This window comes from Bos mutus, chromosome 14 (assembly GCF_027580195.1).
Source record: "Bos mutus isolate GX-2022 chromosome 14, NWIPB_WYAK_1.1, whole genome shotgun sequence".
NCBI lineage: Eukaryota > Metazoa > Chordata > Mammalia > Artiodactyla > Bovidae > Bos > Bos mutus.
In genome coordinates, this window is record NC_091630.1 from 39,224,746 (window position 1) to 39,251,482 (window position 26,737).

At 38.9% G+C, this 26,737-nt stretch overlaps 1 protein-coding gene and 1 non-coding gene across 2 annotated transcripts in view; both read right to left on the bottom strand.

The window, feature by feature from the left end:
• The window catches only part of STMN2 (stathmin 2), a 57,788-nt gene that overhangs the window by 19,665 nt on the left and 11,386 nt on the right, over positions 1–26,737 (bottom strand). The window contains exons 2-3 of the mRNA XM_005898577.2: positions 8,728–8,823; positions 3,956–4,128 (exon numbers count right to left, since the gene is read on the bottom strand). Coding sequence (XP_005898639.1) covers positions 3,956–4,128; positions 8,728–8,823 — 269 coding nt within the window. The remainder of the gene's footprint in view (positions 1–3,955; positions 4,129–8,727; positions 8,824–26,737) is intronic.
• On the bottom strand, positions 23,664–23,735 carry TRNAY-GUA (transfer RNA tyrosine (anticodon GUA)). Its single transcript has one exon. It is a non-coding gene; the product is annotated as a tRNA-Tyr (tRNA).

A 26,737-nucleotide genomic window follows, 5' to 3' on the forward strand; every position in this document is an offset into this window, starting at 1 on the left:
AGTTGGACATGACTGACTGAGTGACTGAACTGAATTGATAGATTGCTTTGATCATAACCATGACAAAAGGAACTGTTTAATACCTATTTAAATGTCCTGTTCGGCTGGCGGAATCTTTACAAACTTTCAGCTTGTAGGAAAGGAAAGAACTAGGGCAAAACAAATGTTGTTGGTCACTAGCTAGGTTGGACATCTGTGTATTTTTGAAAGCTTTCAGTGACTCCTCATTTCTCAGATAAAATGGAGTTTGAACACCTAACTTGGCATTCAAGGCCCTCTACAATCTCACCTCACTCCTCTCCAACTCCTTACCCAAGTCCACTAGCTCAAACTCCTATGTCTTCCCACTGCCCTGAAAACAGACTTTCTGTACTCTCATCTCTGGGAACCATTCTTTACTCTAGAATGCTTTCATGTCTTCTCTATTTATCTGAAACTATTTTTCTAGTCACTCAGGTTTTTAAAGTAGACATTTCTCTGTAAAGATGCTGTGATTCACAGGGAATGAACTGGTTTTTATCTTTCTAATGACCTCCTTTTTCATTTGAAGTCGGTCTTTAAAAATGCTACTTTCTGACCTCAATTCCTACCATCTCCCCCTGCTCCTTCTGCCCTGCCATTCTGTCCTCTGTGTTATTTCCAGAATAGTCCTAGCAGATTGCTACCTCAGGACCTTTGCACTTACTATTCTCTTTACTTCAAATTCTGCCCCCAGAGAAGAGTCATGTGGCTTACTCCTCACCTTCCTGCCTTTTTACAAATGTTCTCCCTCACTCCCTTCATGGTTTCTTTCCAATGTTCTTACATTCAAGAGGCCTTTTCTGACCACATCATATGAAGAGCACTTTTCACCCCAGAACTACCATTTCCCTCTGTCCTCCTTTATTTAGTACCATCTTACTGGGCTGGGCATGTGATCCAGGACAGGTCACTGAGACTCAGTTCTATAACTTTTGTTAGAACTATTAGGAAAGAGAAGCTCTCTTTCTGCTGGAGTTGCTGATTTGTGAGAAAAATAATTTGGGACTGACTGAAACAAAAATTCCTTGATATTGAAACCAATTAGTTGCAGAAAGAAAAGAAAAATGTAAAAAGAAATATCAATCTCCTGGATCAAGCTGGTTTTAGTCCCATAGTCTCTTCTGCTTTGAGTTGGTGTTTTGCTTATATGCTTGTCCTCAGTTACTGAGATATATGCACTTGCTAAAGGCTCTTTGAAGAGAATTAGAAGTTCTTCAAATGAGTGCTAATTAAGTCAGCACAACCCAATAAAAAAAAAAATCACTTAATGATTTCTTAAGTTGGCACTTTCTATTAGTTACATTTTCTTCTAATTAACACTACCAGGATGTAATCTATATAATAATTTTTTGCCTTGCAAATTTTAATAAGAGCAGAAATGTGAAGGAATGCTGATTTTTAAAGGGCTCCAAAGAACATTTTTCCTGGGTGTCACAATGTTGAAAGATTACATTTGTAGATGTCTTTTAGTCACTCAGCCAATTTCTAGTTCAATTCAATTGTTCAAACATAAAAGTGTTGATAATTTATTGTCCTCAGGGTACATGAATTTTACCATAATCAGTAATTAGTTAACTCAGGGAATTTTATGAGAATATCCAGTTAATTTTGGTCATCTCTGTGTTCTTTTAATATTTTCCTTCTAATTAAATATGCCAGCAACACCTTAAACCATGATGTTGAATTTTCATCTCTAATTTTCAAATTCAGGTTAGTGAGTGGCTTTGAATTCTAATCAAGTCATAGCATCCCTATATTTCAACCTATGTCCTATAACTATTACCTATAAGATGCCAATGCTTTGGAGAACTTTAAATTACCTTGACTGTAACATGTTCTCTACTACTGTAGTTAGTTATTAATATCTGTTGGAAACAGACTCGAAGGACAGTAATTACATTAATACAGTTTTACTATGAGAACAAAGTTATAAAGGACAGCAAAAAGTCTGATAAATTTTTCTAAAACAACTTCTTATATATATATTTCGGGTTAGTCACTTAGTTTCCTCCTTTTGAAATCCAACTGTATAACAACAACAATTGGCCAAATACGATAAATAATATTTAAAGAAATACTCATTGGATGTTAAGAGAACTTCACGAGTAAAAACTGAAATTGTGATCAGGATTGACACAATATAGGAAGACTTTCCAACTATAAAGGTTAAGACAAAAAGTAGTTTTGGGTTCAGAAAATTTAATCTAGGATTTACGATCTTTAAGTCTTGTTATTTGATGATATATGGCAACCCACTCCAGTACTCCTGCCTGGAGAACTCCATGGACAGAAAGGCCTGGAGGACTACAGTCCATAGAGTCTCAAAGGGTCGGATACAACTGAAGCAACTTAGCACACACGCACAGGTAAGTGTGTGCATTTGTGTGATTGTGTGTATATGTAGGTATATACAAGCACATAAACACACACACACTTTTGGGTTTGCTCTGCACTCCCTGTTAAAGAATTCAGTTTTTAGGAAAAGAGCTATCTTCATTTTCTTTGTAGGTATCCAACACAGAAGTGTTTAATTTATTGGCTGACTTTTTACAAGCATCTAAATGAAATTTAAAATGATTATAAATGCCATTTCCAGTCACGTTATAAGATCATGCATGCAGCATATTTTTAGTGATGTGGTTCTAAAAATGTACCATGATAAAGTCAGTGAAAAGTACAACATAGTAATTTTATTTGAATTAATCAAGAGCATCTTGATGGGATGGACTTCCATAATCACAAAACTGGTACCCCCATATTCAAGCATAATTTCTGTCTCTATGTACATAGTCCTTGGGGTTTCTGAATGTCTTCCACTTTTAATACCCTTGGCTTTTTTTATTCAGCTGATTGTGGAAAATTAAAGATTTAGTTCTGTAAGAAAAGCTCCTGGATACAAATAAAGAACAATGGAAAAAAGAGAAAAAATGCCATCAAGGCTTAGATATGAATACAGGAAGATACTCATAGATTCCAGAGAGGGTACTGACCTTGGATGAACTAACTTCAAGGACAGGCACTGAAGCCTAGGGGACAGGGGCAAGCCCCGGGGGTGAACAGCATTTCTGGGCAGGAAACATCTTAGCGGGGTACCTGGTGCTTTTTTGTTCCAAGGAAAACCATCCACGATGCGGACTCTGAGAGGGAGGACTCAAAGCTTTGGCCCCTCACCCCATGCAACCCCTGGAGGCGCCTTATCTAAGGCTGTGCTTTCCTGACAGTGAGGATAGGCTAAGGCAGGGAGGCTTTTATCAAAAGGGACCCAAGATAGGGAAAGGGCACTAAAGCATTAAAATTCAGTGTCTGAGACCTTTGGTTTTAACTACCCTCAAAGCAGCAGATTTTACTTGAACTAGTCTGGATCTACATCTAGAAGACCTACATGTGTTGGAATGCTGCAGGTTCAGGCATCATTGTCTCTTGGAACTTCTGCTAGTGTGTGTGTGTGTGTGTGTGTGTGTGTGAAAGAGGAGGGGGCAGGGAAGGGAGAGAGGGGTAGAGAGAGAAGGTAAGAAGGGAGAGCAGAATTAAAAAACCTATGGATATTGAAGCTCCAACTAAAATCTTAATTTATCTACTTAAAAAGTAACTGTAATAGATATCAGTACTATATGTAACTTTGTTCTGTATTTTCCAGTGTTAAATAAGTGTTAGTCCACTCAGTCGTGTCCAATACTTTGTGATCCGACAGCCTATAAACCTCCAGGCTCTTCCGTCCATGGGATTTCCCAGGCAAGAATACTGGAGTGGGCAGCCATGCCCTTCTCCAGGGGATTTACTTGACTCAGGGATCGAACCTGGGTCTCCTGCATTGCAGGGAGATTCTTAACTGCCTGAGCCACCAGTGAAGCCCTCTATTTCCCAAGTCTCCTGTAAATGTGTTATTATGCTTTCATAATTTAAAAAACAAAAAAAAAACCTATGAATAAGTTACCTTTCTTCTTTCCTCTGCAGCCTCCAGTTTTTTCTGGATCTCCTCCAGGGACAGGTCTTTCTTCTTGGGAGAAGCTAAAGTTCGTGGAGCTTCTGAGATGGGAGATGGTGGTTTTAAGATCAGCTCAAAAGCCTGGCCAGAGGCACGCTTGTTGATTTGCTTCACTTCCATATCTGAGAGATGAATATTTGAGAAGGTTAAGCATACAGAACACAGGCACGCATTTACTTAAATAATTTGCACTCTGGCAGTGAAAAGTGGCCTTGTTATTCTGATGAAGATGAATAAAATGCTACATGTGATCATTTGCTCTACCTTGTTTTGAACATATAAGACCTCTTTCTTTAGTATATTTAAGGATCTATTTTAACTGAATAAATACTTACAGTGTTAGGAAATTCAACACTGTCCATAGGGAGTTAAATCATGGTAGGCATGCCCAGAAAAAAGTTAGCCTGACTCAGTTTTAAACTAAACTTTATTTTCCTTTTGAATAAACAGGAGCCTCATGTGAAAATCAAGTAGCTCAGATTAAGGTTTATTTATTTTTTGGGAAATCACCTTAGTTGGAAACATTTGGAAACATAGTTGGAAACTAATTAACGAGGAAAGTAGCAAAGTCCTCCAGTTCTCACACCTAATCCTATGGTTGGGAATCACAGGAGCTGGGTTACAACCAATATTACATTCAATATTAGCCTTGAATGGTTGGAAATACTGGGTTGGCCAAACAAACATTTTGGCCAACACGATATTCAACCCATTCAAGGCTAATGTGCAGGGTTTCCTACTGGTTTCTGTTTTGCCTTTCAGTGTGGCTGTTGATCTGAGTCATCAAGCAGCATAACGTCAGCCCTGGGGAGGACACTGTCATGGGAGCCCCTGTCTTCAAGGTGCTTACAGTCTAATGAAGACAGTAAGGCAGAGTCCCACGGTAATGCCTTTGCTTGTACTTTGTTGCTACTTGGAATGCTTCATCATTCCCCCGCTGTAGACAGGAGCCAGGGGGAAGAAGCATTGTGGTGGTTATCTAATTTGTACACTCTGTACTTTTGAACAATATTTACATTCAACAACTGCATAATTGCATAATAAGTCAATGGAAAAAAACCTGAAAATAAATGCATAATATGATTCAAAATATAAAAATATAATTTATAAAATAAAATAGAGTGACAGCTAGCATCTGCTAGGACATTAATGCAATTACACATCTTACAGCTTAGTGAAATATGCTGATTTTAAAAAGCTCATTAGACAACTCTCAACAGTATTTTTGATTTTCATCCTCAGACTGCATCCCTCTCATTTCAGCCCCCTGTTTCTTGTTCTGTCCTCTGAACCCACCCAAATTTAGGCTACTCTCTGTTGTGCATCACCATCTTTCAAGTATTTTAAAATAGTTACAATCTTCCATTTCAATTTTTTCCCCAGGTTAAAACATTGGCAGTGCCCCAAAATGACACTGTTTTTAGATCCTTACTGCTACATCACTCCCTAACTTCACAGGGCTTGCTAATTTATTAATGTCCCTTGAAAATTGTGGTAACCAAGCTGGCCAGGTTTCCAGGCAAGTTCTCACTAGAGCAGAGCAAAGAAGAAATATCACTTCTCTTGATGTGACTATTTGCTTCCATTAAATTCTTTTAGCAATCTGATTAGCGTATTTTGAGGTTGTGGTCTAGACTGATGCCAGGTGAACAGGAACTGAACTTATTTAGATCTGTGAATGTTAACAGATCATATGTGTACTCTCAGTTGCTAATCATGTCTCTTTGTGACCCCATGGACTGTAGCCCACCAGGCTCCTCTGTCCACGGGATTCTCCAGGCAAGAATACTGGAGTAGGTTGCCATTTCCTTCTCCAGGGGATCTACGCAATCCAGGGATTGAACCTGCATCTCCTGCATCTTCTGCATTGGCAGGCATGTCTCTACCACAAGTACCACCTGGGAAGTGTGCTTATACAAAGTCAGTTCAACAAGTATATTAAAAATGATGTGGGTTTTTTCACAATTATAAAAATATTCAAAATCTTTGTGAAGGCATCCAAATTTGTACTTATACCTTAAGTACAATTCTATAAAAAATATGTAAACTTATGGAAAAGGATTTCAAGAGAACAGCAGCAAACAAAAATCACTTGTTTGGTAAAGTGATGGGATTTTAAATGGACAGAATTAGAAACTCCAAAATCAGAACTGCCTGAATTTGCATCCATATAGCGATCCCTGGGTCAGGAAGATCCTCTGGAGAAGGGAATGGCTACCCTCTCCAGTATTCTTGCCTAGAGAATCCCATGGACAGAGGAGCCTGGCAGGCTACAGTTCATGGAATCGCAAAGAGTCAGACATGACTGAGCGACTGCTACTACTTCTACTACTACTACTACTACTAGTAAGCCCTTCTTACTAGGCGTGTGATACTGGGAAGATTTTCTTTTCCTCATCTAAAAGATGCAGATGAAAAGCACCTTTCTCACAAGACCATGGTGAAATTAAAAGATAAAGGATACTTGTCCAAATCAATCAAATTACATACATTAAATATATGCAGGCTTTTGTATGTTACCTCAATACAGCAGTTAAAAAAATTCAATTGTGAACAAGTTCCAAAAAGATTTTAAAGGATACTAAATGTAAAGCACAGGCTTTATAAATGTAAACAATTCTTCTTCTTCTTATTAATTCTTATTATAATGTTGGTCTACAGTAAATGCTTGTTGTAATGTTGTCTACAATAAATATTGTCCAGTACAGAAACACAAGGCAAGGTTAAAGACTTTGGGAATTTGAAATTCTCTACCAATTCTTTAAGGAAATAGTGCATGAGCCATGGTGAACTGTCTTTCTTACTTCTAAGACTCAGCTTATATACAGCTTCTGATTTTCAGTTCCCCCTCTGCAATCCCTAAGAAGGCAGACACCATCACTATCTTCTGTGTCCTACCAGTAAATGTGTATAACCTCTGTCTTAACCGCACTGTGCTCCACTCGCTGGCTATCTGCATGCTGTAGTTCTCCTCTCCAAGGCCATGAGTGCCTGGAAGAGGCCTTAGCCGTGCTTGTCATTGGCTTTCCTGAGCCACAGTCATCACTGAAGCCCCAGCGACAACACACGGTGATACATCAGTGCCTCAGAAGAGTAGTCCAGTGTATTTGCTGACTGCATGGACTTACGCAAAGTAAGCATGGGCCTGCCTGCTAATGAGAATTTTGGTTGGAAACTGAAACTTTTGTGCATGAAAGGCATTCCCTTGTGAAACAGTTAATTCATATTCATGATAGAATCAGTTTGGAAGAAAAACTCCTTTGAGTCCTGCAGTATTTTAAAGGCATAGAAGCCGTTAACTGCCATACATCCCTTTGCCTTACCTGTAATGTATTTCCTTACACACACAGAAAAGAAAAAATTGTCATGAGCCAAACAGGTAGCCAAACATCCCTCATTTTTACTACACATGTAACAGCACCAAACATTTAGATAAGTGGACAGAAATAAGTGAAGATGGGCTTCCCAGGTGGTGCTAGTGGTAAACAATTTGTCTACTAATGCAGGAGATGCAAGGGACGTGGGTTTGATCCCTGGGTCAGGACGATCCCCTGGAGAAAGAAATGGCAGCCCACTCCAGTACTCTTGCCTGGGAAATCCCATGGACAGAGGAGCCTGATGGGCTATGGTCCATGGGGTCGCAAAGAGTGGGACATGAGTGCATTGAGCACATATACATCACGTCAAGTGAAGATGGTATTGTTGATAATGACAGCTACCATTCTCAATGCTTACAAGAAGACAGGCTCTGTGCTAAACATGAAACCATTTAAATGCCACAAACTTGCGTTAAACCATTTAAACTCCACAAAAATGCTGGTAGGAAGATACTAGAGTTAAATAAGGCTCAAAGAATCTGAGTTACCTACCCAAGGTCAGGCAGATAGTGGCAGAACTAGGATGGTCATCAAACTAAGCAGAATGAACAAGGATAAATCAAACCAAAAGGTTTTCACTGCAAAATAAGGTTCACAGCTATGCCAATAATTTACCCTCTTTATCTGGACTTCAGTCATAAGTCAGTTTTATTATTGGAACATTAGGTTGTTGAGATGCATACAGAAAATATGGGGATTTTATAAAGACCATGTGTACTAAGTTGTTCCTGTCGCGTCCGACTCTTTGCAATGCCATGGACTATAGACTACAAGGCTCCTCTGTCCAGTCCTATGGACAGAGGAGCAATAATACTCCAGGCAATAATATTGGAGTGAGTTGCCATGTCCTTCTCCAGGGGATCTTCTCAACCCAGGAATCAAACCCGCGTCTTTTATGTCTCCTGCATTGGTGCTAGCGCCACCTGAGAAACCCTCATAAAGACTATATTAAAGCATAAACTGTTGGTGGCTGATTTTCTTTCCTGAGTTTTCTAACTATAAAGCATTTTCTTGCAAACGGTGATCTCTAATTATAGCTTAGTGTATTATGTTATTTGCAAAGAGAAGCTTTGAACGTATTGTGGATATTGATATGCTGGATAAGATGGCTAATAACAGCTCAGCCATCTTTCTTAAGAGACATTAATGTGCTGTTATTAGCATCAAACTCATATTGTTTTCAGCAAATAGCAATCAATAAGACCCATTAGCTAGATCCGGCAAGTCAATAGTAAGATCTACAAAATATTGATTTCATTATATGAGGAGCTGTGAAAGAGAAACAACCACATCCAAGCTTTTTAAGCTGGTCCAGCCAGCAGGGGCATTTTGTAGGCAACTCACCATCGTAAGTGTAGATGTTGATGTTGCGAGGTTCCGGGTAGAAGCAAGAGCAGATCAGGGACAGCATGGACAGTTCCTTCATTTTTTCCTTGTAGGCTGAAACAAACAGCTCAAGATTAGTATCTCTCATTTCCTGAATTTCTTCTGAATGCTTCATTTCACCTGAATGATTGTTATAGCCTCCTGTAGAATGAATGTTGGTAGGGACTCTCTCTCACAAATTCGATGGAAACAGAACTCTGGGGTGCATATTTCTTATTACAGAGGACATAAAAGGCAAATTACTGCAGGTTAGATAAGAAGTGAGGGGAAGGGAGCTAAAGAAAAACAGGAAGGTAGAAGGAATTGAGATCCAGCAAGGTAGGAGGGAGAGACAGGAAAGATATGGAGGAAACAGAAACAGACAAAATGGACAGAGATAAGTTCATTCTATACATGTGTGCGCAGGTCTGTTGTATATAAGTCAGTTTCAGGAGGTGTGCTTTGTTAAATCTGAATGGCCACATATTCATTTGGGAAGAGGCAGAGAACTCATCAGGACAATTATTAAGCAAATACATCCTCCAGGTCCCAGTGCTGCTGCCTTCTCTTCATGCCCAAGCGCACTTTCATTTATCTCCCTCTTTCCACAAACAAACCTGGACCAGAGATCTGATAAGGATCTCCCTTCCTCTCTGCACGCTCAGTTTGGATGCCAAGCAGCTGCAGGGATTCGGACCTCCTTCCTCCTTCAGCCCCCACAACTCCCATTTCATTTTTCCCTTTTCCCCTCAAGAAGCCTCCTGCCTAGGTGACCGTGGGGGCCTCTTATCACTATTGGCCATCACTGAGACAACAGATGGGGATAAGGAGGTGGGATTCTCTAACCTTTGTTGATTCTTAATTCTCAAGAATAATAAATTAAGGAAAATGAAAGAAGAATCATAGAGAGACTTTGTTCACTAACTTATGAGAACATATAAACAGATGGTGAGGTCCTAACATATTGAACCTCACAGGGAGCTAGTGCCTCTTGGCAGGGTCTTCTGATGGTTATGCAACCCATGGGAGAGGAGTACCTTGGGAAGGTGAGAACTCGCAGAAGATTGTTTGGGATTATTGCCAGGTGCATCTGCAGTTAGCCAGTAGAAAATAGATTGAATATTTGGATGCTTTAGAGATACACAAATTTAAGTTGGGAAGGTTCTAAGAGATCATTTAGTCAACTGTCCACCCACCTTACCATCAATTTTCAAAGGAAATGGACCACAGAGGCTGATGTCATATATGACTAGTGACAAAGTTGCGGTCTTGAGAAAATGTAGTAAATCAAGGTCTTAAGATTGCCAAGAGGTTTCTAGCTACTTGTAAAATTGTCTAGGCAAGAATACTGGAGTGGGTAGCCATTCCCTTCTCCAGGGGATCTCCCCAAACCAGGGATCGAACTTGGATCTCCTGCATTGTAGGCAGATTCTTTACCATCTGAGCCACCAGGGAAGCCCTGTGAACAGCATACAAAGGTCAAATATTGCCATATTGCATACGGTGCAACCTAACACATCCTGAGCCTCTGTCTAAAAGAATCTCCTTCCCTATTTAATTTCCTTATAATAAGCAACACAATTTGCCTTGTACCAAAACAGTTCTGCTAATACCTATTCTCTGAGATTTTATTGATTGCCTCTGGAATTTTAGAAGGCTGAAACCATGTGTCTTTGTCTTATGTGACTATTTAGTTAATAAAAGTATGTCCCTTATAAAGGTTCAAGCCAATCTTCACATGGATGTTCAGTGTGAATCACAATATCACATAAGAACATTCTGTGGTTCATTGTGTATAATTCCATGAACAGATTAAAACCAAACAGCAAGGCTTTGTAGCTTGTAAGGTTTTTAGTAAGAGGATGCCATATGGTATCTGAAATGCTTTGCAAAATTAAACACATATTAGAAACACACGTTAAAGATATCAACCTTATTAGGGAAGGACAATCCAAAAGCAAAATAAAAGATATTTTGTGTCATAGGAAAGGGAACCCTCCTACACTGTTGGTGGGGATAAGTGCAGCCACTATGGAAAACAGTATGGAGTTTCTTTAAAAAATCTAGAAAATGAACTACCATATGATCCAGCAATCCCTCTCCTGGGCATATATTCAGAAAAGATGAAAACTCTAAATTGGAAAGATACACGCACCCCAAAGTTCATAGCAACAAATAGCCAAGGCATAGAAACAACCCGAGTTCCCATCAACTATATTTATGTATTATATACTATTCCCATAATACATTATATATATATAAGAGAATGATACATTGCCATTTGCAGCAACATAGATAGACCTAGAGAATATCAAACTAAGTGAAGTCAGACAGAGAAACACAAATATTACATGATATCACTTTTATGTGGAACCTAAAAAATAATACAAATGAATCTATATCCAAAACAAAAACAGACTCATAGACAGAAAACAAACTTACAGTTACCAAAGTGGAGAGGAATTGGGGGCAGGGATAAATGATAAGTATGGAATTAACAGGTACAAACTACTACACATAAAATAGATAAGCAACAAGGCTTTACCGTATGGCACAGGAAACAATATTCAATATCTTGTAATAACCTATAATGGAAAGTAATCTGAAAAAATATAACGGAATCACTTTGTTGTACAGCTGAAACTAACACAATATTGTAAATCAACTATACTTCAATTAAAAAAAAGAGACTTTCCTTCTTATAGCAGTAATAGATTAAAGGTGTAGAAGAAAAAGATTTTCTGCAAAAGAAAACACTCTTCACCATCAGTCCTTAGTTTCTTGGAAATGCAGCTCACTAATTTTCAGTGAGGTCACTCACTGCTCTAATTGTGCTTGATATGGGTGTATATGTTGTCGGGAACCTGCACGTTTGGTGCCCATGTGTGATGTATAACTGTGACTGACAGAAACGCTGTTTTTCCTACTCTAAGGTGCTCTGGGGACAACCCAGTTGATATCTGTGGATGATTTCTTTCTTGTGTGTGATTTCTTTAATAGCATCCTTCTTTTTCACTGGGGTATAGTAGCTTTACAATGTTGTTAGTTTCTGCTGTAAATTTAAGTGAGTCAGCTGTGTCTGTTCAGATATCCCCGCCCTTTCGGACCTCCCTCCCACCCCCATCTAGATCATCACAGAGCACCGAACTGAGCTTCCTGCTGTATATAGTAGGTTCCCACTAGCTACCTGCTTTACACATGACAGTGCACTTGGTTATTTTTAAAAATCAGGGCCTGTGACTCTACATGGCATGATTGACTCTGTCTAGCAGTAGATATGGAGAAGGCAAGGGCACCCCACTCCAGTACTCTTGCCTGGGAAATCCCATGGATGGAGGAGCCTCGTAGGCTACAGTCCATGGGGTCGCTAAGAGTCAGACATGACTGAGCGACTTCACTTTCACTTTCATGCACTGGAGAAGGAAATGGCAACCCATTCCAGTGTTCTTGCCTAGAGAATCCCAGGGACAGAGGAGCCTGACTGACGACTGACGCGACTTAGCAGCAGCGGCAGTAGCTATGGCGTAGATTTTCACTCCTATAGTTGCTCTGAATCCTAGGCAACCCCTTAAAGCCAGTTGAAACCACAGCCCAAGGAAATTCTGATTGTTGCCAGGTAGCAAAGTAAGTCATTAAATGTTAATTGCTCAGTCGTAGCCCGACTCTTTGCGACCCCATGGACTGCAGCCCACCAGGCTCCTCTGTCCATGAGATTTTCCAGGCAAGGATACTGGAGTGGGTTGCCGTTTCCTTCTCCAGGGGATCTTCCCAACCCAGGGATCGAGCCTGGGTCTCCTGCACTGCAGGCAGATTCTTCACCGGCTGAGTTGGAAGGTAGCAAAGGCAGCCTGTGAAGATGGGTCTCTTCCTCCCTTGCTGCACTACCCACACTTTCCCCTAGGTGGCACTGCCCTTTCTAATCCTCTCCTCTCATCTACATCCTTCCCAAGATCTGAATCTCCATTCAGATCCCCGCTCCTCACTGTTTCCCTCTCTTAGGGCTGCTATCCACATTGATCTCCTATTGTTCTTGCTGCTACTGCTAAGTCACTTCAGTCGTGTCCGATTCTGTGCGACCCCATAGACGGCAGCCCACCAGGCTCCCCCGTCTCTGGGATTCTCCAGGCAAGAACACTGGAGTGGGTTGCCATTTCCTTCTCCAACACATGAAAGTGAAAAGCAAAAGTGAAGTCGCTCAGTCGTGTCCGACTCTTCGCAACCCCATGGACTGCAGCCTACCAGGCTCCTCCATCCATGGGATTTTCCAGGCAAGAACACTTGGAGTGGGCTGTCATTTCCTCTTGTTCTTAGTAGGCTGTAATACCTAATCTTTATTATATTGCTCTACTTGATTATATACTGCTCCTTCACTGGAAGGACTGATGCTGAAGCTGAAGCCCCAGTACTCTGGCCACCTGATGCAAAGAACCAACTCATTGGAAAAGACTCTGACGCTGGGAAAGATTGGAGGCAGGAGGAGAATGGGATGGTATAGAATGAATGAGATGGTTAGATAGCATCTCTGACTCAATGGACATAATTAGAGCAAACTCTGGGCTTTCCAGGTGGTGCTAGTGGTAAATAACCTGCCTGCCAGTGCAGGAGACATAAAAGACACTAGGTTTGATCCCCGGATCAGAGATATCCCGTCAAGGAGGAAATGGCAACCCACTCCAGTATCTTTGCCTGGAGAATCCCACGGACAGAGGAACCTAGTGGGCTATAGTCCACGGGGTTACAGAGTCAGAGATGACTTAGCAACTGAACAACAAGACTCCTTCATTACTAGTTTTTGATGTGTACTTTTTGTTTATTAAACTAAGCTCTTTAAAGGCAAATGTTGCATCTTACTCATTTATAAACTAATTTACAGCATAGTCCTGAATGGAACAGAAAGCAGTTGCTTTGTGAATCACTGTTGGCTATTTTGCTCATTGATTTTGAATGTCTCTCAATTAAAAAGTATTTATGGTCACTATCCATGGTCAACAGTTTCTGTGAGGCATTATGGAATTACAAAGAGATATAATATATGTGTCCTCATTCTTAAGGAGCTTTCAAGTCAGGGAAGTGAAGTATACAGATGTAAAAAGCGATAGTGTGAAACTGAACCATGTTAGTCGCTCAGTTGTATCTGACTTTTTGTGACCCCATGGACCGTAGCCCACCAGGCTCCTCTGTCCATGGAATTCTCTAGGCAAGAATACTGGAGTGGGTTGCCATGCCCTTTTCCAGAGGATTTTCCCAACCCAGGGATCTAACCCTGGTCTCCTTCATTGCAGGTATATTCTTTACCATCTGAGCCACCAGGGAAGCTAAAAAGCGACAGAAACACATGCAAAATAAGGTAAGTGTCAAATAGAGGTACAGATGATTCGTACTAGAAATTCAGAAGAACCTCCAAGTCCTGGGTTTGTGGAGAGGGTGGTCAGGAATGACTTTATAGTTAGAGTTGCCAGATGTAAAGCAAATAAAAATACCAACATCTAGTTAACTTTAATCCAAATATTGCATGGGACATACTGAAAGCCATTCTATGCTTTTCTGATATTCAACTTTAACTGATTATCTTGTATTTTATTGGGTTCCAAAAAGCTTATTTGGGTTTTTCCATAACAAGTTCCCAAATGGACTTTTTGACCAACCCAAATTTATTATTGTTGACATGGAAATGGTCTCTTCTAAAGAGACCATACGGAAAACTTTTATGGGTGGAACAGTGAATTCACTTAAGGATGAATGACTCAGCTCATTCCAGGGAGCATCATTCACTTAATCTTTGTGAATGGCGTTCTCCGTGTTTCAGTACACAGCCTTCTCAAAGACTGTGCCACAGAGGGATGTTAGAAGTTGTGCCCTGATAGTAAGTCTTCTTTGAGGTTGTATGCCAGGATTTTGGGTAAGATGTTTTGAACTTTTGCTCATGTAAAAGGATTGTTGTGACTTAAAACATTATGTTTATATTAAAACAAAAATGAATATATACTACAATGTTAGTATTTTAAGAATTTTAAATGTGTAAATTTAAAAGAAATTTGAACTTGAGAGTTTGATCCCACCCTTAGGAATATTTGTGTGAGAAAGTTTGAGAGTACAGAGTTGGCATTGGGTTGATTTTCTGTAAGTTCTGGTTTGCCTGTGTCACCCTGGTTGAAGCCCATTAATGACATCCTCTTTCACGGTTGGAAAATTTGTCTGTTACAAGTCATCCTAGCAATAGGTAGTCGTTGAACATTTTGAAAGTGGAATTACCTGATAAAAGGCTCTTCTTAGATCTATTTGGACATTTTATTCAGGAAAGACATCAGGAGACACACTGAATAAAGTTAAGAAACAACTGAATAAAGTTCAGTAGAGAAGGCAGCGTGACTTTGGGAAATGATAATGCAGAGGGAAAGGAAAGAGAAGATGCAAGGGATTTTATGAAAGGTGAATTGATAGAAATCTGGAGTCAAGGGTAGAGGGAAGAGAGTGAGAGAGCCTCATGGCTGGGTAGCCAAGGGAAGCTCTCCAGACAAAGTGTTGCTAAAACTGAGTCCAGTAAGATAAGCTGGCTTTGCAGAAAACAGACCATGGGTTGAAGTACTGAAATATATATAATTTGGATAAACTTTTTATTACCAATAAAACAAATCCCAAGCAAGGGCAAAGGCTATTAGAAACATGTTATTAAGATTTCACTATTGAAATTTCACCCTTTGAATTGACAATCATTTCCTTCATTGGTTTTTGGAAGTCAGCATATATTAATCTTTTCACTACACTCAACACCAAACAGAGTGTACATGCTTGTAAGGATGTGGGCAGAGGTAGGTAATTCCATATAATAGTTTTCATTGTTGGCTGCATTTGCTATTAACTATTAATGTTTTCAAGTAAGTGTATTTCTCTAGTAAATTGATTTAAAATTCAACCCACATGATGTATAATGATTTTATAGCAATATCCACTTAACCTAATGGTGTATGAACACATAGTTTTTCCATTTTTTCCAAGTGGCTACAATGAACTCTGAATAATAGCAATGTGTATGCTAAGTTGCTTCAGTCATGTCTGACTTTTTCTGACCCCATGGACTGTAGCCTGCTGACTCTTCTGTCCATGGGATTTCCCAGGCAAGAATACTGGAATGGGTTGCCATTTCCTTCTCCAGGGGATCTTCCTGACCCAGGGATCGAACCTGGGTCTCACGCATTGCAGGGAGATTCTTTACTGTCTGAGCTACCAGGGAAGCAGGTGGTAAAGAATCTGCCTGCAGTGCAGGAGACCTGGGTTCAGTCCCTGGGTTGGGAACATATAACATATATTATATATGTATAAAATTGTTTTTCCCATTCTTCTAAATATATATCAGACTCCAACCCTTTGCCTAAACTTTCAAATACATCTTAATTTTATACATATTGTGTTTCAACAAGAAAATAATGTATATTATTCATGGCAATATACCGCATTGTTTTTGAAAGGTCCAAATAATTAAAAATGAGTTTTTAAAAAATGTTCAGTTTTGTATTTCACTTGGCTTGTGTGGGAGTGGCCATCAATATGACTTCTCATACTCACTTTGTTATTTGGCTTGGACAAAAATATCATTTGGTTACTCATTCTGAGAAAAATTTTATTTGACTTTTCAGTTTTGGCTAATGCTGAGTGTAAAATAAAGTGATATGTATTAGAATTCCTATTAATATATGAATGACAGTTATGGAATGCTCTGGAAATATCATTTATATACATTTGGGAGGAAATACTTCATAATTGCTGAATGGGCTGCTTATCTGTGTCGCCACAGAACAGTGTTCTTAACATCTGTATGAACAGTCATCCAGGGCACTGACCACTTGACTATGGACTTGTGTTTCAGGGGGTCTGGTGAAGGATGCTCAGGGTCTGTTAGCACCTTCCTTTCTTCCTTTCCTTTCTCATGTTTTCCCTGTGATCACCTTAGTCCAGCAAAGGTTTTTTTTTTTTTTTTTGCAAGTCCTAAAATACACAACTTGGAGTCAATCTAAATTTCTTCTTTTGAAAGGTCTCTAGGCAGAAAGTCAAGGGCCAAGGTAGATGATATACGGAAGGTAGGATATAGTTCCCTAGCACTGGGTTTACAGCAAGTATATTTGCATTGGTTTCTAAGAGATTTCATTGACAACATTTGAAGTTTTCCAATTTGTTACATATAAACAGTAAATTAAAACACCTCTTTCTTTGAGGAAAAAAGGCCTAGCATTTTCAGGTAGGGGCATCTTTAGAATCTGGCCAATGGGGGTGACAGTTGTGGATATTCTTGGTAGTCCTTTGGGTGCTGGTGACACGGTTTCAATGACATAAGGGGAGAAACAGGGTCCTAAGCTAATCAGTTCTAAAAAGGCTCAAGATTTATACCCACAGTCATTAAACACCGAACCCACATTCTACCACCGATCTCTTAACTCTGTCTTCCTCTGTAGCCCTCCTATTTTATAAGTCTTCAAATAGGTGAGAATCAGTTACCTATAAGCTCTTTTTTTGATGCTTTATTCATGTCATAAATTAAGCTCCTGCTGCTCACTTTAACTTGATTTTGACCATATTGTGTGTGTGTGTGTGTGTTGTGTTTGGTAGTCTGATTGTTTTGGAGTCCTAGAGCCTCAGGTCAGATTATTTTCTAAAAGTCAAATCTATCAACCCATTTAGAAATACTTTCAAGAGCCCCAGCACTGATTTTCCTCTTGAAGGATGAAATGCATGAAGATGACTTTATTTAAAACATTTGCATACTATATTGGCTTCTATCTGGGCCTAAAAAAACTTTGCTTGATGAATATGTAATTGAGAACTTAACATTTACATGAAAAAGAAATCTCAGATTTTTCATGATCTATTTTAACATCCCAGAAGATCTCTGATATGAGGTAATGTTCTAGATATTTCTGCCATGATGATGTAATGCTAATTGGCATAGTATAAATATGGATTCAGCTGGTATTTATTCCATGCACATCTCCCCATAAGAATTATGATCTCCTAAGCTATAATAGCCACGGAGGTTTTGAAAGGTTAATATTTTGATCAGCCAAAGCAGCATATTTTTTCTGTAGGAATAGATATCAAATCAAATCAAGGGACATTTAAGAAGGTCAAAGCTGTACAACCCATCATTGGATTTTGCAGAAGCATATGAGACTCTTAAATTACAATTCCATTGATAATTGGTCGAGCAGTTGTAACAAGGAAAAGAAACTGGGTGACCCGAATCAGTCCCTGTGGTCAAAACTGTAATAAAAGCAGTAAATTGTATCAACTTGGAACTTCACCTTACTCTTACTTCCAAGCCAAACGTCCGTTGAGTTTAATGAGAATTTAATCATGCAGGGTGCTGTTCTTTTATCTTTCCCCGTGATGAAAGAAATTCTTGTAGTCTTACATGGAGACCAAACTACACTACGGTTTACACAGGAGTAATGGAAGCACTTTATTTTGTCTGCAAGTCAAGATTTTATTACCAAGCCTAATTCTAGGTATCAAAGGGTATATTTTTCTTAAGTCTCCAGCAGTAGTCACAAGCCTAGGCTGATAGCTAAATTGGTTGGGACTAAAATGAGAGAAAACCAGAGTGGAAGAACAGAGAGTTTGTTCATTTGGCTGAGTGAAGTTCTCATAGAGCAATGGCTTTTTTTCGCCCTTTTTTTCTCTTCTTCCCTGTGGTCTCCTGAAGTGGAAAGTGTTAGTTGCTCAGCTGTGTCTGACTGTTTGCAACCCCATGGACTGTAACCCACCAGGCTCCTCTGTCCATGGAATTCTCCAGGCAAGAATATTGGAGTGGGTTGCCATTCCCCTCAGCGGGGGATCTTCCTGACCCAGGGATCAAACCTGGGTCTCCTGCATCACAGGCAGATTCTATACCATCTGAGACACTATGAAAGGGCCCTTCAGGGGCTGCCTTGATGTTTTTTGAATTGTGTCTCCAAAATGGCCAAATGTGACACCCAACTGATTTAAATCTTGTCCTATTACTTTTTAACTTTTGACTGAGAGTAGAAAGATACTTTGTACCCATTCTTAATTCAGCAAAACTCATACTTCCTATGCAGACTGACTATGATATAAATTCTAGAATCAAAAATGTTGTGGTCATCAATGAGGAGGATATTGGTTTCTTTATTCTTTTTCTTGTAATATGTAGCCTTTCTCTAGAAAATAAGCCCTGGGTTCCCCTTCCCATGGATTTTAGAATTCAGTCTGACTGTGATTCATGTTTCTGAATTGCAAGATCAGATCAGTTGCTCAGTCATGTCCGACTCTTTGCGACCCCATGAATCGCAGCACGCCAGGCCTCCCTGTCCATCACCAACTCCCGGAGTTCACTCAGATTCATGTCCATCGAGTCAGTGATGCCATCCAGCCATCTCATCCTCTGTCGTCCCCTTCTCCTCCTGCCCCCAATCCCTCCCAGCATCAGAGTCTTTTCCAATGAGTCAACTCTTCGCATGAGGTGGCCAAAGTACTGGAGTTTCAGCTTTAGCATCATTCCTTCCAAAGATTGAAAAAGGAAGTATAAAACTGCATATATGGTGAATTTCCTATTATATTCTCAGTGCAAGCAAGAACTTTCAGAAATAAAAAATGCAAGGCTTTTATGACAAGTGAGAAACAAAAAAATCTATAAGATTCACATAACTTTATCTCACTTAATGGGCCAGTTGACTTTTTCCTTGAATTGATCAATGGTTTAGATGCTGAAGATACAAGGAATTCAAAGGGAGTCCTCTCTGTCATTACAAGATGGGGTTGCCTATCTTCAGATAATGGAATATGCTAATTTATACAGAACATTAAGAAGAAAACAATCTGACTAAGCAGGGATTCTGCAATAATTTGTGGGACAATTCCTATTAGTTACGTGTGTGTGTGTGTGCGCTTGGTCGCTTTAGTCATGTCTGACTCTTTGTGACCCTATGGACTATAGACTGCTAGGCTCCCCTTTCCATGGGATTCTCCAGGCAAGAATACTGGAGTGGATTGCCATGAGCCACCTGGGAAGTCCCCTGTTAGTTATATCCTGATTTAATTCCTCTACCAATCTGAAAATTTGCTAGAAGTTGAAAGCACAGTTCTTGAAGTTTTCACACAAACCTCTACTCCCTTGGAATGCTGGAATGTTTCTATGCATTTGAAGAGTTCCATATTGTTGTTTTAGTTCTGAATGGGTCTTAAAAAACCCTTACTACTTGTAATAGTTACTAGCTGCAACTGAGAATAAAAGAAGTATTTAACTTACTGGTATTGTTAAATAATACTTAATAAGTTTCCATTGACTAGAATTCCTATCTGGGTAGTACACATGCTGTATTTACAGCAGTCTCTCTAAAGTTTTTCTTAGGAAATGAATGGTATATAAATGATTAATAGACAATATTTCAGGAAAAGGCCACAAAAGCCTCATATAGGAGCCGGTATGTTGTTTGTTCCTCAAAACCTGAGGAGAATGCTAGAGTCTGACTGTAACATTTACTCACTGGTGCTCTAAAAGCTGGATTTTCAAAGCATGTTGCTCAGAGTTGTAATCTAGTCATCCATTCAAAAACTGTGTATTAAATGCCTAGGTAACTGGAGTAGGGAACAAAAACTGAGCAGTCAGGTAAATTTCTCCCCCTGAATGAAAACAAATCTTGTGACCTTGTTAGTCACACTTAAGTAATATGTCCTGCAGTCATTCTGTGTCACAGAGAATAGAACGAACACATATATATTTAAAGAAAAACAGAAAATAGACATTATCAAAATTTAGAACTCCTACCAGTATTAAAAAACACTAATTGAGTGATACTCTTCTTGAATATCTCTGGGAATGGATGAAAGTACCAGAGCATTTGAAATGAATGTGAAGTCTCTTAAAGGTGCAGCTTTCACTGGGTGATTACCTTCAGCATCTATTTTCGAGGCAGCTAAAGAGTATGGAAGGAATTTCGAGGTTAACCTAAATATGCCATGGAAATTGCTTTCTGTTTTGAAAATCAAATGCTACTTTCTCAAGCTTTATCATGTAAAGACTCATTTTCTGAAATAAGATTCTTCCCATCATATACTTGAACTTACATAAGTATAATTTTCTGCAAGGGATGAAAAGCAATATAAAAAGCAAGTAAGTAAAATGTCAGAAGGTTCTGAATTCCCCAGTCAATTTTGGGTGATGACTGTTACAAACAAGATTAAAATATAAAAGGCAACTTGGTCCAAGAGAAGTTTTCCAAATTTTCTTTCACATCTTTTTGTTTCTTCTGGAAATAAAAGCTCTTCTAAGAAATTGTCACTTTCAGTGGCACAAAAGTTTTATATGCTTGTACTAAGATAAATGTAGTTTTGTTAAGTTACTGTTCTTTGTGTGACAAAATATCCTTTTTTTTTTTTTTTTTTTGTAATAAAGCAAATGGCTACAGAAAGGCTAAAGATACTGAAATTTGGGTTTTGATTTATTTGAAAAAGCAATATATGTCACAAAAAGTCCAGAAATATTTAAAAAGTAACTGTATGTTCTCTTAAGGGTGGATTTCACAATCCATTTAACCTATAAGATACAAATAAAAATAACTGAGTGATCAGGAGAGTTTGTTCATACTTTGAGAAAATATATTATTACTGAGGAAATAATGTAACAAAACATTATTATGTTCTGGTAATGCATTGTTTTTCTGCCTCTACGAAATCTGGTTGACTCGAATTGGTGAGCACTATTTCTCAAAAACTTACGCTAAGATCATCAACATAAATATTATTAGGTCTGCATTTTGTTTAATGCAATTGGAATCACTAGCCATAGCATCTCAGAACTGGAAGGAAGAGCAGAATTTTGAAGGCATCTCAGAACTTAAGATTTTTATGTTAAGACTTTGGACAAGCTATTTAATGTCTCTGGACTTTTTTTTTTCCTTCTCATTGATAGTTGGTATTCCCAAGCTCTGGAATTTTATGATTCTACAAATTTAGCAATTTTGTCTTTAAATGGGTTAGCTTTCTCATTATGTGCTGATTCATTCTTTTGTGTTTTCTGCACTAAGGGTTTCCTTTATCTACCTTCTTTTAAACAAATTAAGCCATTACATTTTTTAAGAAAAGGAAAACTTTCTCTTCATATTTTTGCTTTGTAAATTTTCCTCTTACCAAAACTTTGTATTTCATAATAAATATTTACATGATAGACATAAAATGTTATATATAATGTGATTAATAAAGCTACTTATGGTTTGAATTTCAAATTGTCTAACTATTCAAGCAAACAACTTTACCCCATACTACATGGAAGATCTATTTTTGGCTTTAAATATGTATCTATTTTCACAATTAGGCAGACCAGGTGATGCATAAAATGTAAGGTTTTGAATGCCATCTGGAGTTCTTTTTGAGTTCTTAATACTCATTCGTAAGATATGAGAAAGATTACATATCATTATAACTGGTTGAGTGAGATCAGACTAACATGCATCTTATTTTATGTAGCAAGTGGCCTTTGACTTGCTCATAAACATTCCTAATTAAAAACCTGAAGGCAAAATGGTATCTAGTATTTGACCTGTATAGATAAATATTAATTAGAATTTGGCATAATAAATTGCTCATATTATTTTAAAATCACAGCTTGGTAATACATAATACTTACAGGCACAATATGGGTTTTCCTTTATGTTCTGTTTTGCCTAGATTTGTTCAGCCTAAACACATTCATAAAAAAGTGTGCTTGTGGTTTGGGATATTATTCACAAGTTCAAAGAAGTGTTCAAGTAATAATATATAGAGCAGGACAGAGGATCTGAATACTAGGTTAAGGTGAAAATTCAGAAATGTCTCTAATGGTTGTGGCTTCCAAAACACAGAAGGGACTCAAACTTGATGGTTTCCATTGCAAGGGGCTTTGCAATGGCAGGTAAAAAAAAAGCCACAGTCATATTCCTAGCTTGTTTCACAAAGCTTAGCCCTTATTCCTCTACTGTTGTGTTTGCTGTTAATCATTTCTTCCCAACCATATTTAAGGTTCTGAGGGTGAGAGAAGGTGTCTCATTTAACGTGTGCATACAGAGTTGTGTGAGGCAGTTGCGCTCAGTTGCTCAGTTGTGTCCGACTCTTTGCGACTCTGTGGACTGTAGCCTGCCAGGCCCCTCTGTCCGTGGGACTTTCCAGGCAAGAATACTGGAGTAGGTTGCTATTTCCTTCTCCAGGGATGTGGCAGTTAGTGTTCTATAAATTCTAATCTTTTGGTGGCTGAGCAGGGAGGAGGTGTCACAAGCTGCAAATGATACCAGCCCCCCCACCCCACTGTTCCCCTGTCCCCACCCCCACCCCCATCTCTCTGTGGCTCAGCTGGCTTCCCCACAGAGGATAGCTGAAGAGTGGGGGGGTTAAGAGCCCAGATGTTTGACCCAGACTGAGCTCACTGATTCTCTCCAGTAAATTTATTAACTTCCTTTTGCGCTACAGACAGGAATTTCTGTGCTTTGCAGTGGCCTGCTTCTGTAACTTAGCTCTTATCCCATAGCTGGAACTATGGCGATAGTTTCAAATGGTACTAGTTAGTAACACAACAATAACTGCTCAGTTTCCAGGCAAAATTTAAGCTCACCCTGTCTTTCATAAGGTCAACTTCACAGCTGGTAATCACGTCCCTCTATGTAAGGAGAAAAAAAGAGGCAGGTAAATGTTTCCTCTGCATTCATTTATAGGTTCTGTTGCTTTTCTGGGCTTTACCTGCTTTCTCAGCTGGTAAAGAATCCGCCTGCAATGCAGGAGACCCTGGTTTGATCCTCGGGTTGGGAAGATCCTCTGGAGAAGAGACTGGCAACCCACTCCAGTATTCTGGCCTGGAGAACTGACTGCCAGGATCCACTCCATGGGATTTTTCAGGCAAGAATACTGGAGTGGGTTGCCGTTTCCTTCTCCAGGGAATCTTCCCAACCCAGGGATTGAACCTGGGTCTCCTGCATTACAGGCAGACTCTTTACCAGCTGAGCCACCAGGGAAGCCCATGATACTGACTAAAGATAAGTAAATATTTCCTTGGCATAATAGAAAAAACATGAGTAAGAACTCAAGACTTACGCTCTACTTTAGGATCTATCCGACTTTAACAAATTTATTAAACCTTCTAAATATGAGTTAATCCAAAAAATGAGGGTAGGATACGATATCATTGTAGAGACTGAATTAAATGATGTTTTGTGAAACTCAAGTGCTAACTAGTATAAGATATTGTTATAAAGATTAATCCTCTCTAACTTGTTCTTGGCTTTTTGACTTTTGAAGTCCTGCAGAGTGTGGCTATAGTGAAATGCTGTGGCATTTTTCTTCTTGTAATTCTGAGACTTAGCTTCATCCTTATCTCATCAAATTACTGAACACAAATGGAGCCCCTGCTCTATCCAAGGGAGGCTGTAGGCACTGTTGCCCATGCAGGTTCTGGGGTCAGACTGATCTATTTCAAATCCTAGCCCGAGCACCTACTAGCTGTGGGTGGCTTGCCCTCCCTCCCTTGCTCACCTGTGAAATGGGGATGGTAATAATCTTAAGGTATTTGGCACAGTTTCACTACACTCAGCACACTAAATACTCAATGCACATTAGCCAACAGTATTATTACTGCCAGCCATGAGGGGAGATGAGGTACATGAAATGTGGTTCCGCCTAAAAGAAACCCTTGGTATAGTTGCATATAAGACAAATAATGTCTGTAGCAACACACAAAGTCAACAACCATTCTTGGAAGGCAGTTGGAGCGAATAGAGAGAGCTTGAAGCCTGAAACCCACCTCTGCCCTGAACAATGTGTGTGACTTCGACAAAGTTACAGAACTTCCTGTGGCTTCTTCCTTCCTTCCTTGTCAAGGGGGGATAATGAAACCTGTTTAAGAGTTGACATAACAATGAAATAGGAAAAAGGGCAGAGGAGTATACATGTCACTGGTTCATGCGTAGTAGGAGGACAATAAATGACAGGGAATATGATGACCACAAAAAGGTGCTACAAGTCAGTATGTGGCTAATTGCCCAGTGCATTGCTAGATGGTAAACCTGTAGAGTTCACAGGAAGAAAGATCAAGGAGAGCTAGATTTGAAGTTGATTTGCAAAGCCTGCTTACTCTTTGTTTCTAGGAGACCAAACTCTTTTTCAGAAGCAGTTCTGAGAAACCTTATTTGACTTCGCTGACTGGTCCTCACTCCATGTATTCACTTCTAAAATTTATCAAAGTGATAAAATGTTGGCTATTTGTTGTCAGTAGCAGCAAAAATGGGTAGGCATTTATTCTTTTCAGCTATGTAAGCAAGCCATAAAATTCATTGCTCTCTCCCAATTTATATATTTTTCTGCAATTCTTTTACTGACAATGAAGTGTGTGTGTGCGTTAGTCACTCAGTCATGTCCAACTCTTTGCAACCCTATGGATTGTAGCCTGCCAGGCTCATCTGTCCATGAACTCTCCAGGTAAGAATACTGGAATGTGCTGCCGTTTCCTTCTTCAGGGGATCTACATAAACCAGGGATTGAAATCACGCCTCTTGAATTGCAGGCAGATTCTTTACCACCTGAGCCACCAGGGAAACCCCAACACACACACAGCAGCAAAAGTGGGTATGCGTTTATTCTTTTCAGCTCTGCAAGCAGGTCATAAAATTCATTCTTCTCTCCCAAGTTACATTTTTCTGTGACTCTTCTCTTGCATATGTTGGAATATAGCTTTCTGAAACTCAAAACCAATACAGACTGCTACTGTGTATGCTTAAAAAATTCATTTTAAGAAAAATTTCAGCAGATGGAATTCAATTCTTTCAAAGCAGCTTAATTCAATATTTCTTCAGTGTTAATGCTGAACTTATAAAAAATGTTCATCCTAGACACTGAATTGCATTTTCTTTTGTATGTTCTACTACTAAGCTCTTTTTAAAACCAAGTGTTTTGTTAATGGAAGAGATGTAGGTCTTTTCTCTGTACTTTTGTGTTTTGGTTAGGCATTTGGAACCTTGTTTGACTTTTTAAGGGGAGAGAATGTCTACATTTTCTTTACAGCTGAACTTTTCTACTCAGTGTAATATATTATGACCTCGTGAGTGTTTAAATTGTATTGATGCTTTCATATAAAGCTCCTCCTTTGTCATTATTTCTTATTTATGAGAAAGTAGAAAGTATGAGAAAGTATATTTTATCATCTGCATTTTATGGCCTATAAATGTGAACAATATGAAGCATTTTTATATGTAGATGGTAGTCATCAACAGAATCTAATTTGTAAAAGGACTACACTACACTTGTAAATATAAACGTTTCTATTAATATGCCTGCAATTATGTCATAAATATAATTTCAGGTTTATGTACCATATATTTATATGAATTGATGGATTGGAGGCAAATCAAAATAGTGATAATGCCCCTTTAAGTCAGTAGTCAATTATGCTCCCTTAAGTCTCTGTAACATCAGATGTCAGATGAATGCTAATCTTACTTATCTTAATTATTTAAATAATAACATTTGACTAATATTTTACAGTATTTTACTGATCAGTACTTGGAACACTACTGATTGAAAAGGTATTATTTTTATGGATGACTTGGAGAACAATACTAAACTGTACATTTCTGTATCCATTTCCCCACCAGAGTTATCTAAGGAGCATTCTGTTTTTACTGCTTGGCTTTAGTTATTTCTGTTGTGCTTATTTACTAATGGGTGGAGAATAGGAAGGCTAAAATGGTCCAGGTAAGAAATATCTGAAGTTATTCCTGAAAGAAAAGATGTAGCTAAAGGATGGGTGTTGAAAATGGAGGAGAGCAGGAGAGTTCCAGGTAGGGAGCAAATTGAAGAAACAGGAAAGAGAGATTATGAAATAGTCAAGTGATGTCAAATTTGGATAAAACTGATGGGCTAATAAGATTTTAAGAACAAGAGACTCTGTGTGTGTGTCTGAGTGTGGAATGTGATATAATTTCCCCCCAAACTGATAGGTTAATAACCTTTTTAAGAACAAGAG